Source organism: Nuphar pumila, chromosome 4 (genome assembly GCF_984573655.1).
Source record: "Nuphar pumila chromosome 4, dmNupPumi1.hap1.1, whole genome shotgun sequence".
Classification (NCBI taxonomy): Eukaryota; Viridiplantae; Streptophyta; class Magnoliopsida; order Nymphaeales; family Nymphaeaceae; genus Nuphar; species Nuphar pumila.
The window spans coordinates 107,765,107-107,782,053 of record NC_143252.1 but is presented as its reverse complement, the minus strand read 5'-3'; the positions used below and the strand labels follow the sequence as shown (position 1 = coordinate 107,782,053).

Below are 16,947 nucleotides of genomic sequence, written 5' to 3'. Positions count from 1 at the left end.
TCCACTATCCTACGGTACATCCATTCACGGTTGGCAGTCATTTTCTTATGATGTTACAAATAATAGCCTAACAAATTAAAAGAGAACAATCAGAATGCTACGATGAAGAACATATCAAATTGATCATGCAATATATGATGTCATACAATAACAAGAATTTTGATGCTTACATTGATAACTTAATATTTTCATGTGCAAACTATTAATGACACGATACAATCATTTAAAACATGCTTCCATTATACAATTTCACATGGAAGTCATAATCAAATTGAAAGTAACTACATGCAAGCATGAATACAATTATATTAAACATTGCAATACATCGTAATCATTCATATCAAAAAAATGGCAAACATGTATCTGCAGCAAACACACTTCAATATCTCACTAACTACTACCATGCCTAGCATGGACTCCGTACTCCAAAAATAAGAACACTTCAATATTCATACATTAAAATCATGCTCAACATGATCTCCGAACTCCAACGAAGCAACCTTAAATATCAACAACTAAGTGAGTGTGTGAACAATAAAGTGTTACATCTAATAAATTAAATAACATGTGATACACTTGCATCACTTACTCACCACGGCTATTTACCCGATTTGCATTGTTTTTGACACTTACTTACCACAGGTGGCTGAGCACGAGCTGGTAACGTTGAAAAATCTGCACAAAAAAACATTGTTTTAAAATGAAGTTACCACGAAAAAAAAAGTTGTTCTGGCAAGGGGTCGACTCCCTTGCTGTTCCGGCAGGGGGTCGACCCCCTTACGGAACATAGGGTGTTAACCCCCTTACGGAACGTAGGGAGTTAACTGACCCCCTGTTCGGGCACAGGGTCGACCCCCAGCCTTTTCGCCAGTGAGTCGACCCCCTGCCGGAACAGCAGGGGGTCGCCCCCCTGCCTGAGCAGGAAAGGCTTGACCCCCTGCCTGTTACGACAGGTGGTTAAACCCCCTACCGGAAAGGCAGGGGGTTAACCCCCTGCCCGGATCGACCCCTTGTCGGGGTCGACCCCCTGCCCGGGTCAACCCCCTACCGGGGTCGACCCCCTACCGGAAAGGCAGGGGGCAGGGGTCCCTTGCCGAAAATGGGAGGGGGTTAACCTCCTGTCAGAAACGGCAGGGGGTTAACCCCCGCGTATTCACGTAGGGGGTTAACCCTCTGTCGAAAATGGCAGGGGGTTAACCCCTGCGTATTCACGTAGGGGGTTAACCCCCCCCCTGCAGGGGGTTAAACCCCTGCGTGAAATCGTGCGGCCGTATCGACGGACGGTGGGAGTGGGACCGGCGAACGACGGGAGCGACGAACGGCGAGAGCAGCGAAAGAAGAAAAGGAAAAGTTGTCTGGGATTAGGGTTATTCGAAATTTAGCGACGGCTTAGCGACGGATTTAATCCGTTGCGAAGCCCACGTAAATCAAATTTACGAAACCCACGACGGACGATACGCTGTCGCCAAGTTCGTCGCTACTTAGCGACGGACTAACGTTTGTCGCAAGAGTCGTCGGTAAATCGTGCAGCCGTAACGACAAAATAGTATGTCGCAAAATCCATCGCTAAATAGCGACGAACTGAGCGACGGACTATATTCCGTCGCTAGTTTCGTATGTTTCATGGAGTATAGCGACGAATGTGTTTCGCTCGTTAATCCGTCGCTAACTAGCGACGAAAATATTCCGTCGCTACCGTCCATCGCTAACAACGTATTTTCTTGTAGTGATCCGTGCCTAAGTCATTCAATAACTCAAACAAACAAATTCATTATATATATATATATATATATATATATATATATATATATATATATATATATATATATATATATATATATATATATATATATATATATATATAAACCGAAAATAGGTAAACTAGAGTATGAACCGATATTTTTATTTTTATTTTAAATTTAACCATATAAAAGTGATGATGCTTGGTTTTATAAAAACCAGCCCCTAAATCACCAGATTATGATCCATAAGAAGGATCTCTTAAGGCTTGAAAATCAACAACTCATAATTTTTGTGAATATCCATGCAACCAAGAACCCCATTTTTTTTCATCAAAAATACATTATCGAAAAGTTGGTTCCTACCTAGCAAATGGACATTGTCGAATACATATGTAGAGTTTGATTTGTAAAATAAAAAAAGAGTTGAAAATGCCCATTTGCTTCACATATTTCTAGTTAACCTATTCTAATATATATATATATATATATATATATATAGAGAGAGAGAGAGAGAGAGAGAGAGACCCTCAATCTACCGTTACTATCAAGACTCACCATCATTAACACAAATAATAGAAGGACCATGGCCAAAGAAACATGCTGGTATTGGATAGACAAGCATCAAGGTTGGCCTACAGTGTCACATACAACACCTATTTAGGTGCAAGTTGTATCGACTCAATCTAACCACATAGATGTGTTCAACATGGTTAGTTTGTTATGGATCAAGTTTGATCGTGCTTTTCTGATGTAAAAATGTGATCTTTTGAGTTAAGAAATTTTGGCACATTGTAGGCTGTTTATTTTTGGACCCTTTTAAAAACCTAATTACTTTTTATAATCACATATTCAAAACCAGTTTCCTACTAAACAAACTATGTAGATCACATCCATAACATTTGATCTAAAAAAAATTAAAAAATTTGAAGAAAAGAATGATTTCTAGTCATTGGTTCCTTCGTCAGTAGAATATATAGAGTGTGTGTGTGAGAGAGAGAGAGAGAGAGTTTTGGAGGTAACCTGCGTCATAATGGTCCAAAAATGCCCTGGTTTTACTTGGTCTGTTAACCATAGCGACGAACATTTTTTTTTGGCAAAATCTCATTTTTCAAAAACTAGTCAGAAGTTGAAATTTTTTCATAAATCTTGCTTCTTTTGGCAAAATCTTGGCAATAAAAAATAAATTAAAAATATAAAATTTATTTTTTATAAGAAAATATTAATAAAAATTATTAAAAAATAAAAATACACAGTTTTTTCACGATAAATAGCTGTTTAAAACATAAATATTGTGTTTAAATTGTGGTATTTATGTTTTTGTCATAAATCTCACGATATTTTGAAAATCTCCCGAGAAATTGCTTTTTTAAACTTTCAGGCAATTTCAAAAATTTCATAAATCTCGCGATATTTGTCACTATTACAAAGAGTACTAGAGAACAATGAATATTATAGTTTTCACCTTAGTAAACGATATTTGTCACTATTACTAACTAATGAACAATGAATACTATAGCTAGTTTTCATTTAGGCATCGGGCCGGCCCACTAATGGACCAGGCCATTGACCGGCCAAGGGCCCAACCCGTTTACTAAGGTTTTGGCCCCGTTCTTAACAGGTTTGGGTTTGAAGAGAAGCCCATGGTACGGCCCACGGGCCAATGTAAAGCAGGCCGGGTCCAATCCGGCCTAGCCCAAACCCATTTATAAGTTATTTTTTAATAAATTTAATACATTTGAAATACAAAAAAAAATTAAATAAAAAACATAAAATTCAAAATTTCACATCTGATAATGTTCGAAGTATCCAAATCTGATAATATTCTGATGCCAACTACACACTGAATCCTGAATCCAATTGTTAATTAGACATCATATCAGAACCAAATCTGTAAAAGGAAAATGGAGATCAATCGGCATAGGAGTGAAAAAATCCAAAAATTCAATGGAGCTATGGTAAAGAGAAATCGGCATCGAGCAGTGAAGGAGCAGAAAATTCCAGATCCTATAGGGTATTCTTTTGAAATTGGGCTCCTTGAGTCACAACGCCAAAGAAGGCGCCACTTCATCCCCAGCTTAGCCCAATAAGCTAAATTCAGATCTCTAATAAAAATCGTTTGGCATATTTAACCTTGGGGACTGGGTTTTGGGCATAAGGCTGTCAAAAGGTTGGAAGGGCGTAGAAAATATTACTCATGCTCAAGTATGCCTGCAGCCATTTCCACTTGCTCCATCGGTGATCTGGCCTGTGGCTGTTGGTGTTGGTTACTTGATTGAGGACTTGCAGTTTCACATTGAAGGTGAGAAAAATTCTAGAAAACCTATTTCCTAAAGAAACCCAATCTCATATTATTATCTTTCTCTTTCTCCTAAAATTAGTGCAACTAATTTTATAAATAGTAAATAATTAACAAGTTTTCATGTATCCAATTAATTATCTTTCTAGTTTTCATAAAAATTATGAAACTAATTACGTAAATAATAATAGCTAACAAGTTACTACACAATTAATTATTTTTTTATAATTTTTATATATATTATTAAAAAAACTAATAAATAGCTCAGGTCCATCGAGCCAGCCCGGTAGCCCACGGGCCGGTCCAAACCGGGCCCACATATATAACAGGTCGGGTTTCAGCATGGTACCTAACTGGCTCGGGCCTAAAACCTTGGCCCAACAGCTTAACCCTTCGGGCATCAAGGCCCGTTGCCCACCCATACTAAGGGTATACACGACCCAAAATGATTATACAAGACTCAACCAATTTTAGTGGACTCAGGTTCGGGTCGGGTTCAAAATATAGATGCATGATAAAAACAGATTGGGTTTTGAGTATTGCAAATGAAGACCTAAATCCGTTTTTTATACCCAACCCAAATTGTTTTCCATAAATTATAAATGATCCGGCCCTGAACCTAACTCGATTATGCACCTGAACCGGTTTTATTCTTCAATCGATCCAAATCCAAATCTACAATGTATCTGATCCAATTATGTACCTAAACCCGTTTTATATGTAAAAGGACGCTAACCAAATCCAAACGTATGATACATTTTGAATAAGGGTGTCAACGAGGTGGGTCTGGAGCAGACCCAAGTGAGTCCAAACTCCCATTTGTGTTTGAGGTGTTGGTACCAGGACTGGAACCGGGTCTTATTGAGTCTATTATAAGAAAATTCATACATGGGTCCTGTAAGAATTACATGAACCAAACCCGGTCCATACCTGAGAAAATAATATTTTTATTAATTTTTATATTGAAAAATCACAAGTCATAATCGGAACTTGGGTTTCATCGAGGTCTGGTATAAAAAATTCACAAACCATACCTGGCTCCATATACTAACTGGACCCTTTGAGTTCAACCAGGTTTCTAATAGGACCTCTTTTTTTACCACCAAACCCTAACCCTATAGGGTTTGACATGGGTCGGGTCAAACTCTATCCGTTGACACTCTAATTTTGAATATGATGTATCCTTTAATAGGATGATCGCAACGACCCACAAGGGCTCTGCAAACTAGGTTAAATGTGTTGGCCTAAGGTGTTCAAGTTGATGGACGTTGCAAGTACGATATCCAAGAGCTTCAAGGTCGAATCCAATGAAAAAGTATCCCTGGTGGGTAGGGGGAATACTCAGTACCAAAAAATCCAGGTTGAGGACACAACCATCCAGCCTTACATGCATGCCCCAACCATGATAAAGCAATGGCAGCGTCCTTGCGCCACCAAGATTCGATCCTCACCAAGAACCAAGTCACTTAATGGGTCCGCCTCCCTGTCAGGTAAAACATACTGGATGTGCTCACTTGAAGTGCCCAGGCTTTGTACATGTGAGCAGAAGTGTAGGACTTGGTCTCACCCTTCACTTAAAGCCTGTTACTAACTATGGTGGCCCACGATATGAATCAATAATATTTCATATTTCAGTGTTTTTGCTTTTCTCACAGAAGATGGTCCCAATCAATTTCAACAAATACTAATGTGTGAAACGATTATTTTTTGCTAGTTGTTTAATTTGGAGAGGTACATACATTGGGTATTCCACTTCACACTAACATTGCACTTCTAATTTTTTCTGATTAACCGGAAATGATGTATATATATATATATATGCTAAATGAAATATATAATCTTGGATGACATATGTCGTCCACTGTTATCAGACATCCATGCGATCAGTGGTCAGCGCTGATTTAACAAAGAAGGCTTTTAAAAGCTGTTCTTGACCACTGCTAAAAGGGTTTTTTCTGCCCAATGCTTTAAAGCTCTAAATCTCAAAAAAAAAAAACTCAATTGGACACACTGGACACATCAGGCAGAAGGGCGTCCATTATTCAGCCCTTATATATATATATATATATATATATGGTAAATATTGGCTACTAATGAAGGCACACAACTAATGAGCTAAAAATTATAAGTGCAAATTGTATCAACTCAATCTAACAACATACATGGTTTGTTTGCTAAGGATTTATTAAATTTTGGCACATTGTGGATCATCGATTTTTGAACCCCTTTAAAAACTTAATTACTTGTCGTAATAACACGATTCAAAACAAGTTTGTTACTAAAAACACCATGTATATCACATCCATCACATTTGATCTACAAAAAATTAAATTTTTTTGAAGAAAAAAGTTATTTCTAATCATTAGTTTCGTACCTTCATTAATAGTGAATATTTACAAAATATATATATATATATATATATATATATATATATAGAGAGAGAGAGAGAGAGAGAGAGAGAGAGAGAATTGAACATATTAGGCTCCATTTTCTCATTCTGCCCTATAGTTTGAAGTGTTTTATGATAGATCTGAACCGTTAGATGTGTTTAGCATGCTCTATTTAGTGGGAATTGACTTTTGGATAACAAATTTTTTATGAAAAAATGTAATTTTATGAGCTGAGAAAAATTGATGCCTTCGTAACCATTGATTTTGGATTACCGAAAAAACCTCTATATAGGTCAGATTCCGGCCCCAAAAGCTGGTTCCCACTAAACAAAACCTATAAATCACATCTATGGGCGTTAGATGTGAGAAAAAAATATAAAAAACTAAGATTTTGAAGAGTCTGACTGGGGCAGAATGAGAAAGTGGGCAGAACCAACGCATTATATAAAATTTATTGTGGTTAGTATACCTGGAACTAATTCAACTAACTGCCAATTGTCAGATATAAACATATAGTTGAGTTTAGCATGGTTTGTTATTTATATTAACAGTAGGGGTGGCAATGGTGTCGGGTTGGCAGGTCAGCATACCTCAACCCGAACCCGAACCCGAACCCGACCCGTTTATTAAAGAGGTCGGCTGTGGCAAACACGAACCCGGCCCATTTAATAAACGGGTAACCCGACACGACCCGCCAACCCATTTAATAAATGGGTTGGGTCGGGTAGACGGGTTCTCAGGTTCACGGGTCAGGTTGACGGGTCGGGTTGGCAGATTGACCTGCCCGCCTAACCTGTTTATTAAATGGGTCAGCCGGGTTGGCATACCCCAACCCGAACCGACCCGTTTAATAAACGGGTTAGGCGGGTCGACCCGTTTATTAAACAGGTTGGCTTAAGCCCAACCCGAACCCGCCTAAGAGGCGGGTTGGCGGGTCGTGTCAGGTTTTGCCACCCCTAATTAACAGGTTTAATCATCTCCAACAGCCCACAAGAAGGTAACGATGGTTTAAAAATAACCCAATCATGTTCATGTCAACTTTAACACATAAAAACAGTAAATAGAACAAGATAAACTTTGGATTAACTGTTGCTCTTGGATATTAGATCTATGACAAATCAAAATCATACCACTATAAGTGACGGTGGTTTAAAACTACATGAACTGATAAACTAGGTCTAGTTACCACCAGATAGACACGTGAACATGTCAAATGATACCCTATGATTCATTCAAACATTACTTTATGAGCTTTTATATAATAATTATTATATTTTTAAATATCAAACTATATCAAAATTATCAATTAAATAATTAAAAGTCCATGTTATTGTGTCTAGTTTTCAAAGATACTAAGTATTAATGACTCATATTCACATTGTACTACCTTGCTACCTCCGTGCCATGTGACATAACCAACTAGCTACGTATAGAAAGGTGGAGAGGTGATGTAAATTCATGAATATGAAAGGGCATGTGGTTTGTGCAGAAAATACCTACCATTCTTCAAAATTTAGGTAGTTGCGCTACAGTCAGAGGAAATCCCCTGCAACATTTTAAGAGAGAGAGAGAGATTTCCTACACATTGCATAGTAACAGAGAGAGAGAGAGAGAGAGAGAGAGAGAGAGAGAGAGAGATGGGATCGGAGAGCGGGAAGGAGACGGAGATATCAGAGTCATTGTTGGGGAGGTCTCAGAAGATCGGGGATGAGTTCGAGGTGCTGGAGAGGATCCCACCATGGAGGGAGCAGATTACGGCGAGAGGCCTCCTCGTGAGCGCCCTCCTGGGCTCCCTCTTCTGCATCATCACCCACAAACTCAACCTCACCGTCGGCATCATCCCTTCCCTCAACGTCGCCGCCGGCCTGCTCGGCTTCTTCTTCATCAAGACTTGGACGGGCTTCCTCTCCGGCCTCGGCTTCTGGACCACCCCCTTCACTCGCCAGGAGAACACCGTCATCCAGACGTGTGTCGTCGCCTGCTACGGCCTCGCATTCAGCGGTTCGTCTCATTTTTCGATCTCTCTTCTTCGACTTCTCGATTCGATTCCTTGGGAATTCTTGTTTCTTAAGTTTTTTTACATATGGTTTTCGTATGGTTCTGATGAATTTTGGTGTTTTTGTTTTGTTTTGTTTTTGGATTGGAATACTCGAGAAAATGAGAGAATTATGTTAATTAACAACTAGAGCTGTTAAACCAATGTTTGATTTAATTGGTCAATATGACCATTACCTTGCTCAATTCATCGTATGATTGGTCGCATTTGAGTTGGATTGTAATCTAACTTTCATTTTCTTCTTCTTCTTCTTCTTCTTCTTCTTCTTCTGCTTCTTGTTCTCTTTTAGCGAATCCGGTAACAGTGGATTAATTTTTACAATTTCATTTGTAAAAGTTGGGGTAGGTTCGGTTGGTGATGGATGAGAAAAAGAGAAATAAAAAATATGGTGATAGATTAATGATTGATTGGTTTGCTGTAAGAGAAATTGAAAATTTAGTGTTAGATTATTAAGGCTCTAATGCGATGATTGATTGGTTGTTGGCTGTAAGAGAAATTGAAATTTTGATGTTAGATTATGAAGGCGCTAATGTGATTACCGATTGGTTGTTGGCTGTAAGAGAGATGGAAATTTTGGGGTTAGACTATTAAGGTACTAATGTGATGATTGATTGGTTGCTGGTTGTAATGGGTAGTTCTTTACTTCTATCTATCCTCTATAATGTATTTGGAGCAGCCATGCAGCTGTTTGTTATAATGCTATTCCTACTACCATTTCCATATGCTATCACACATGGAGTAATGTGCGGGTTCCACATCCCAGTCCCCAGTTGCATGTGTTTTTTTACTTAATCTAAACTTATAGATGTGTTTATCAGTACTTATTCACTAAGAACCATGCTTTAGATCAAATTAATTTAACAAAAAATCTCGATTTTTAGTTAATCATGTTTTTGGTGTAATATGAATCATTGATCTTTTTGTTGAGCTAAAAACACATCTAAACATGAAAAATTTTTAAACTTATACATGTTTTCTACTAAATACACAACAAAGATCACATGTACAGGTTTAGATTAAGTGAAAAATACATGCAAATATATTTTCTAAAAGAGTCTGGGAGGGTCTGGAACTTACACAATACTCATCACGCATGCATCAAAACGAGTAGCTATTATGAGCCGTCAAATTATACATGTACTTAATTTTGTTTATGTCTATCAATAACAGGGGGATTCGGTTCATATCTGATTGCGATGGATAGAAGCACGTATGAATTGATAGGAGAAGACAATCCTGGCAACAGAGTGGAAGACATAAAGAACCCATCGTTGGGCTGGATGATTGGTTTTATGTTTGTTGTTAGTTTTCTTGGGCTATTCAGTCTTGTTCCATTGCGCAAGGTACTTGATTGTTTCTTATTTTGTGGCGCTTTTTGGTTAAGTCTTGTGTGATACGAAAGCATAGTTGCTAAGGTGGTTTTTTTGATACATTCTATACACGTGATTTCTTATTGGTTTGCAAAGATTTGTTGTTAATTTTTCTTTGAATTGATTGGTACAGGTAATGGTATTGGACTACAAGCTCACATACCCAAGTGGGACAGCCACAGCATTGTTGATAAATAGCTTTCATACCAATGCAGGAGCTGAACTTGCAAGGTGATTTGCACTCCTGAAAGCATGATCTCACTATCATCTATTGTGTTCAGCATAAGGTCCTGGCCCATATGTATGGAGTTTTACGGATGCACAACAAACTGAGCTAGCTCGGGCTCGACTCGTTTAAGCTTGGCTCAAACTCGTTTGGGTAGATAAACGAGTCAAGCTTGAGCACAAGCTCAAGCTCGGTATAAACAAGCCGAGCTTGATCAGGCAATCAAGCTCGGTTGAGCTCGATTAGCTCGATTAAGCTCTGTTTGCATAGTTATATAATATAGTATATGTACAATTTATGTTTGCAAATTTAACACATCAAATGGCCTTGCTCAGATGGGTAAGGTGTTAGCCTTTTCCGGAGGAGGTGTGTAGTTCAAAACCCTCTGTTTTCAGTGCAGTTCAAAAGCTCGAGTTTGACTCAAGCCGAGTTTGGTCAAAAGCTGTTCAAGCTCGGCTCGAGCTCGAGCCGAGCTTGAACGGCTATTTTTTTATTCAAGCCGAGCCAGCCTAAGTTCAGCTCAAACTCGGCTCGTGTGCATCCCTATGAAGTTTATCTCAATCACCTTAATGCATTTTATGCTTGATTGGAACAACTAAAAGGACTATTCATTATTTAGAAACTTATGATCAGAAAGTGACATGTTTCCATATGCTTAGTAAGTAATGATTTATGGGGCCTAGCGAAACACTACGCCTTGGTGACATTGGATTACAATGCCAGTTGATGTTTAAGGCTTACACTTGATTACAATGCCATCATAATTAATTCTTAGTTTCAAATCAACCATCTAATATAGTTGGTAGGCATATCTTCTAGTTGTGATCTATCAAACATGCTTGATGCTGCCGACACAAGATGATATTGTGATGGCACTGTAATTGTTTGAAAAAAAGAGCTTGTTAATGATTTGAAATACATTATTTTTTCATTGATGTATCTTGTACTAGTGAAATGCTGGGAAATGTCACCACAATTAAATTGTTATCACCTAATTGTTGGCAGCTTAATTTGGCTGATTTTTGTTAATGTTAAATAGTTAATAGGACTCCTTTTGTTAGTTATCTAATAAAGGCAAGGTATTTGCTTGCATCAACATCACTGCCCTGTTGCTTAACTGAAGGTTTTGATGTTATAGTGGAGATAAAATTTTTGCCCGCCAGGAATATGCATTGTAGGCACAAGCTCTCTCTGCCTTATACAACTCAAACATGCTTCTTTCAGGTGTTACATGTGGGTCTCAGAGAAAAATAAATAAAAGAAACATTTGTTTGGACAAGAAAATGTAATTTTCAGCATAATAATCATCAAAGATGAAAGTCTAGACGTTAATCAAATTGCTTTTGCAATTTTTAATAGACTATTCTTCCTTTAGCTATGCATATTTTATTTTGATTCATTTGGTTGCAGGAAACAAGTACAGTGCCTTGGTAAATATCTGGGTATAAGCTTCTTTTGGAGTTTTTTCAAGTGGTTCTTCAGTGGTGTTGGAGGTTCTTGTGGATTTGATAACTTTCCAAGCCTTGGGTTGCTGGCATATAATAACACGTAAGTGGTTTTGGTGATTTCTTCTGCTTCATACATCCGTGAGTAATGTTTTGGTTCTCCTTTTCTCCTCATTTGATACATTAGCTGCATGACCAATAAGCTACAATGAAGCAATTTTTCAACTTTTGGCAATAGACCATTTTTTTGTGTATCTTTCCTGTCTTTGATAGTTTTCATTTATCACGATATCATTGAAACCATTGAACAGAACAAAGCTAACGATGCATGTTGATGTGTAAGATGAAATCCGCTTATGAAGTATGTTGTTGTAAAAGTTAATACCTTGGATTTTCTTCATAAAAAAAAATGTAAGATGGACACTTTTACCAGGTCCTCTTACTGGTTTCATACCTGTTCTGGTACTCCTAGGTGTGGGTCAACTGAGTTTTGAACTTGATCCATTTTGTCTATCTTATTATCCTGTGGATACTATTTACTTTTGTGCCCTGTCTCCTGTCTTTCATCTAGGTCTGACTCGAAGTTGCATCTATTCTCATTTTTCACCAATTAATAGTTAGATTGTTTGTAGCTTGTGTCATTTGCTTGATCTACTAGTCAGTTACAAACTGGTAGTTTATATAAATTTCTTCTCTTTTGATAAAGAGCATGCATGCATCATCCTTTGTTTTTTGAAATAGCTAAAGTTCTCTCTCTCTCTCTCTCTGTGTGTGTGTATATATATATATATATATATATATATATATGCTGTGCTCCTGGAGCACCTACTCCCACATACCAGAAATCATAGTTCTAGGTTGCATCTCTCAATAAGACCTTATAGATGTACTTAACATAGTTTATTTGATAGGAATCATGTTTTTTGGACATAAAAATAGATTTATTTAAGTCATGAAATTTTGGTACATTGTGAGCCATTGATTTTTGAAAATCTTAAAAAGCCTACATGTATGACATAACCACTAAATAATGATTTTAGATCATATCTATAGGGACTGATCAATGAAAAAAGCTCAAATTTCTTGAAAATTTGAAGCTTCTATTAGGTGGGAGTAGCTGCTCCGGGAGCACCCTATCATTACTATATATATATATGAGTCATAGATAAAAGAATGTCATGGGGCTACTCAGAAATCTAGCCCCAACCTAAGTATTAGACAATTAAATATTCAACAAATAAATAAACATAATGCACACATGATTAACTCTTATGTTCCTTCTTTACATGTGTCATATGCCCAAATAAGTCCATAGTTGATAATAAAGGTATATAAGTTCCTAGTTGACAATAAAGGTTGTCTTGCTGATATGGATATGCTGATAGTGGCAATAATGATGATGACCTTGATATGGAGCATGGATGCACACACACGCATACACTTAAACCACATGAAATTGGACATGTTAGGCAATTATGAAAAATTTTAAAAAGTAAAATTTATTGAGAAGCACATTCAGTACTCAATGCTCCTTGATTAAATAAGACACATTGGTGAATAATAATAATGATAATCCTATATTTAGTGAGTTTGGGAGATCCCCTTATACATGAGCTTAGGATAAGGAGGCCATGCTGATGGAAATGTTGTGTACAGTTAAAAACTGCTTTTAAGTTGAATTAAGAATCATGTGTAGGTTGCTTTTTATTTATATGGGATGATTTGCACATATCCTTCTATGATAGATGCCATCTGTCACATTCAGAGGCCTGTTGTTCAGTTTGTATACACCAACTATAGTTGGAATTGTTGCTGCAGTGTCTCAGTGAGTATAGGAGCTCTTAGTTTGCATATTGTATCGAAGAAAGCATTTTTTTCACAATTTTCTTAGTATGAAAATTGATTTCTTCATGATTTTTTTTACAGCTTCCTTCTTCTGATTTCTCTTGCAGATTTTATTTTGACTTTAGCCCAACTTACATTGGATGTGGACTTATTTGCCCGCATATTGTCAACTGTTCTGTCCTTGTTGGGGCAATTATTTCCTGGGGTCTTTTGTGGCCATTTATTGCCAAACATGCTGGTGATTGGTATCCAGAGAATCTAGGCAGCAATGATTTCAAAGGTCTCTATGGATACAAGGTATGCATCTAAATGGTGGTTATTTTAGTCATATTTTTCAATTTCAAACATACATATTATTTCCTTCCACTTTACAGTAGTAACTGCAATGTTGTTATAATACCTTTTCAGTTACCTCTTATTTTTATATTTATTTAAATATGATTATCTTACTCTATATTTTCTGTATTTTGAAAACTTTTCTTTATACTGTTTACAAAAAGTGCAAAAAACTATTTTTTTCTTATATATATTTTCTTATATCTTTTTTTAAATGGCCAGAATTTTCCAAGATTTTCTTAAGATTTATAAGGAAAACCTACAGTATCATGAGAGATTGTCTTAACGAGATAAAGCCAAGACCATTATTAGTGACTGTTTTTGGGCCTCAATGTCCTTGGATATAGCCATGAATTCCTAAATCGTCTACTTTATTTGACTAAATGGTATTTTACTTGTATTAGTAATCCTGTCTTATTTATTTTTCTCGTATGTATTAATCCTGCTTCTGTGCGTTTTTGTCTTCAGCTGACAAACTTTAGCATAGGATTAGAGTATTTCTCCTCTCATTTTATGATGGTATTCTGTTTGACATGGTATCGTATTTGACAATGGTTCTTTGATTAGTTTTCCTTCATAATCTCTAAAATTGTGACTTTTATACAACTCACAAGTATATTTACATTCATGATATTGGGTGCTTATGTTAAACTATAATCATATAGAACAGCTGATTGTCCTTTGTCATCTGCATGCCTAAAAGTGCATTTTGTTTTGCATGTGTCAGGTTTTTATAGCAATCTCTCTCATTCTTGGTGATGGTGTCTACAATTTGATCAAGATACTAATCATAACAGCAAGGGAAATGTCTGTTAAAAAGTCGAAAAAAGACCAGATTCCTCTCGCAAATAAGGTCCGAGGTAAACAATCCATTCTTGTACGCGAGGCATTTTTTAGTGACCATCAGAGATGCAATAGGCATGCAATGCATTTTTCTAGACAGTGTATCGGACTATTTACTTTAACATGGAGCAAGTGTATTTTATCATTTATTTGCAGGGATTTTGCATACTAAATGTTTATAGCACCTAGGTGCTTGAGTATTATTAAGGACTTGGGCACGTATTTACTCACCGTCATGCCCTTTGGAGAATCAAATTATGCAGTGGCTAGGTTTTGTTTCAGAAAACCACAGTAAATTGCAACTAAGGTTCTTTATGAACTACAAATACTTGAACTTTAACAAGGAATATAAACTAGTTGTAAAAATATGGCAAAAAGTTAAAGCAAAAAAGAAAGAAAATAAAAAATTCCACGCATAATATAAGAAAAAAGAAAAAGAACATAGTTTAAGATGTAAACTTACTTTGCGCAAAGGAGAACATAGTTTAGATGTAACCTTATTTGTGGCTGTTGTAGCAGATGCTGAGACTTTGAAGCTAGCCATGGAAGAGAGAAGAAGAGATGAGACATTCTTAAAAGACAAGATTCCCACTTGGTTTGCTGCGTCTGGTTATGTACTCCTGGCTGCTATCTCAACAGCGACCATACCTCTCATTTTCCCACCACTCAAATGGTATCTCATTCTTGCTTGCTACATTGTTGCCCCTGCCCTTGCATTCTGCAATTCATATGGCACAGGACTGACTGACTGGAGCCTAGCGTCTACATATGGAAAGCTTGGGCTATTCATTTTCGCATCATGCGTTGGCAGCAAGGGTGGTGTCATTGCTGGACTAGCAGCATGTGGAGTGATGATGTCAATTGTCTCTACAGCAGCAGATCTCATGCAAGACTTTAAGACTGGTTATCTCACGTTCTCATCACCCAGATCAATGTTTGTTAGCCAATTAGTGGGCACTGCAATGGGCTGCATCATAGCAGCACTTACTTTCTGGTTATTCTGGAATGCTTTTGATATTGGGGCACCTGATGGACCATACAAAGCTCCATATGCAGTAATCTTCCGTGAGATGGCCATTCTTGGGGTTGAGGGCTTCTCAGCTCTGCCGAAGCACTGTTTGGAGTTAAGTTGTGGTTTCTTTGCAGCAGCACTGGTTATAAACTTGTTAAGGGATGCCACTCCTAAGAGGGTGTCAAGATTCATTCCAATTCCAATGGCAATGGGGATCCCGTTTTATATAGGGGCATACTTTGCGATCGACATGTTTGTAGGGACAGTAATCTTGTATGTTTGGGAAAGGATAAACAGGAAAGACGCAGAGGTGTATGCTGGAGCACTTGCATCTGGTTTGATTTGTGGAGATGGGATCTGGACAATACCATCAGCTATCCTCTCCATTTTTAGGATAAACCCACCCATTTGCATGTCTTTTGGACCGTCTGGAAGCAGCTGAAGAAATATCTTGCTGTATTCTCCCATGTATGGAGTCCTGTGCAGTTTCTGAGTTCACCCTGCATGTCTGGACATGCATTTCTTGTAAAATTAGCAAATCTACTGTATGCCATGGTTTAATCTCATCGATATTCAAGGTGTCATAGACCTTGGTTAAGTGCTGATTCTGAATATTCTGCTTAGAAGCAAGCATTAGTAGTAAAATGCATTTAGCTTCTTTGTTACAAATATTGACACTTTTAAAAATATCACAATTTTAACATGGGATTTTAATGGCCATTATTTTATAAAAAATAACAAGATATTTCGAGAAAGCAACTATTAATGAGCACATTGTGTTTCTAACGTGATTTTAACCCATTATTGATATAATAAAAAATGTTCTACAATAGTTTTAAACTGCCTATATGTTTAGTATAATTTTACATATATTTTATATTTTATATTTTATACATACCAATATTTTTCTGAGATTCCTGAGAAAAAACTAGATCTTGAAAATATCACAAGGATTTTTCTTCACCGAGATTTTCCCAAGAACGGGATGTGACTACAATTATCTTTAAGAAAAGTTTGGTGTCAAAACCTAAACTTTTAACATTCAAAGTTGGAATCTATGAATTTTGGCCTAATCTTGCAAGATGCTAGTTATGTGGCTTGCAGGACTTGAGGTCAATGAAGGCTACCTGATCACCAAGTATTTGTTAAATATGTATATGTAAATGAATATATTTCTGTACTGTATTGTACCACTTGTACAACATACTGTACTGTATTGTAATACTGTATTGTATTGTACTGTATTGTACAGCATACTGTATTGTACTATTGTACTGTATTGTACAACATACTGTATTGTACTATTGTACTGTATTGTACCACTTGTACAACATATAAATATCAATGGAAAAGGGAGAAGACATCATTGCCGCCCAACATTTTTTT

At 37.0% G+C, this 16,947-nt stretch overlaps 1 protein-coding gene across 1 annotated transcript; it reads left to right on the top strand.

Annotated features, from left to right (window-relative positions):
- The first annotated feature begins 8,007 nt into the window (after positions 1-8,007).
- On the top strand, positions 8,008-16,166 carry LOC149840469 (putative metal-nicotianamine transporter YSL6). The gene is made up of 7 exons (XM_090004445.1): positions 8,008-8,429; positions 9,655-9,827; positions 9,988-10,085; positions 11,491-11,628; positions 13,478-13,667; positions 14,434-14,566; positions 15,069-16,166. Exons 1-7 carry the CDS (start codon positions 8,066-8,068, stop codon positions 16,001-16,003), a joined length of 2,031 nt encoding a protein of 676 aa, XP_089860571.1. The 5' UTR covers positions 8,008-8,065; the 3' UTR covers positions 16,004-16,166.
- Positions 16,167-16,947: the final 781 nt, after the last annotated feature.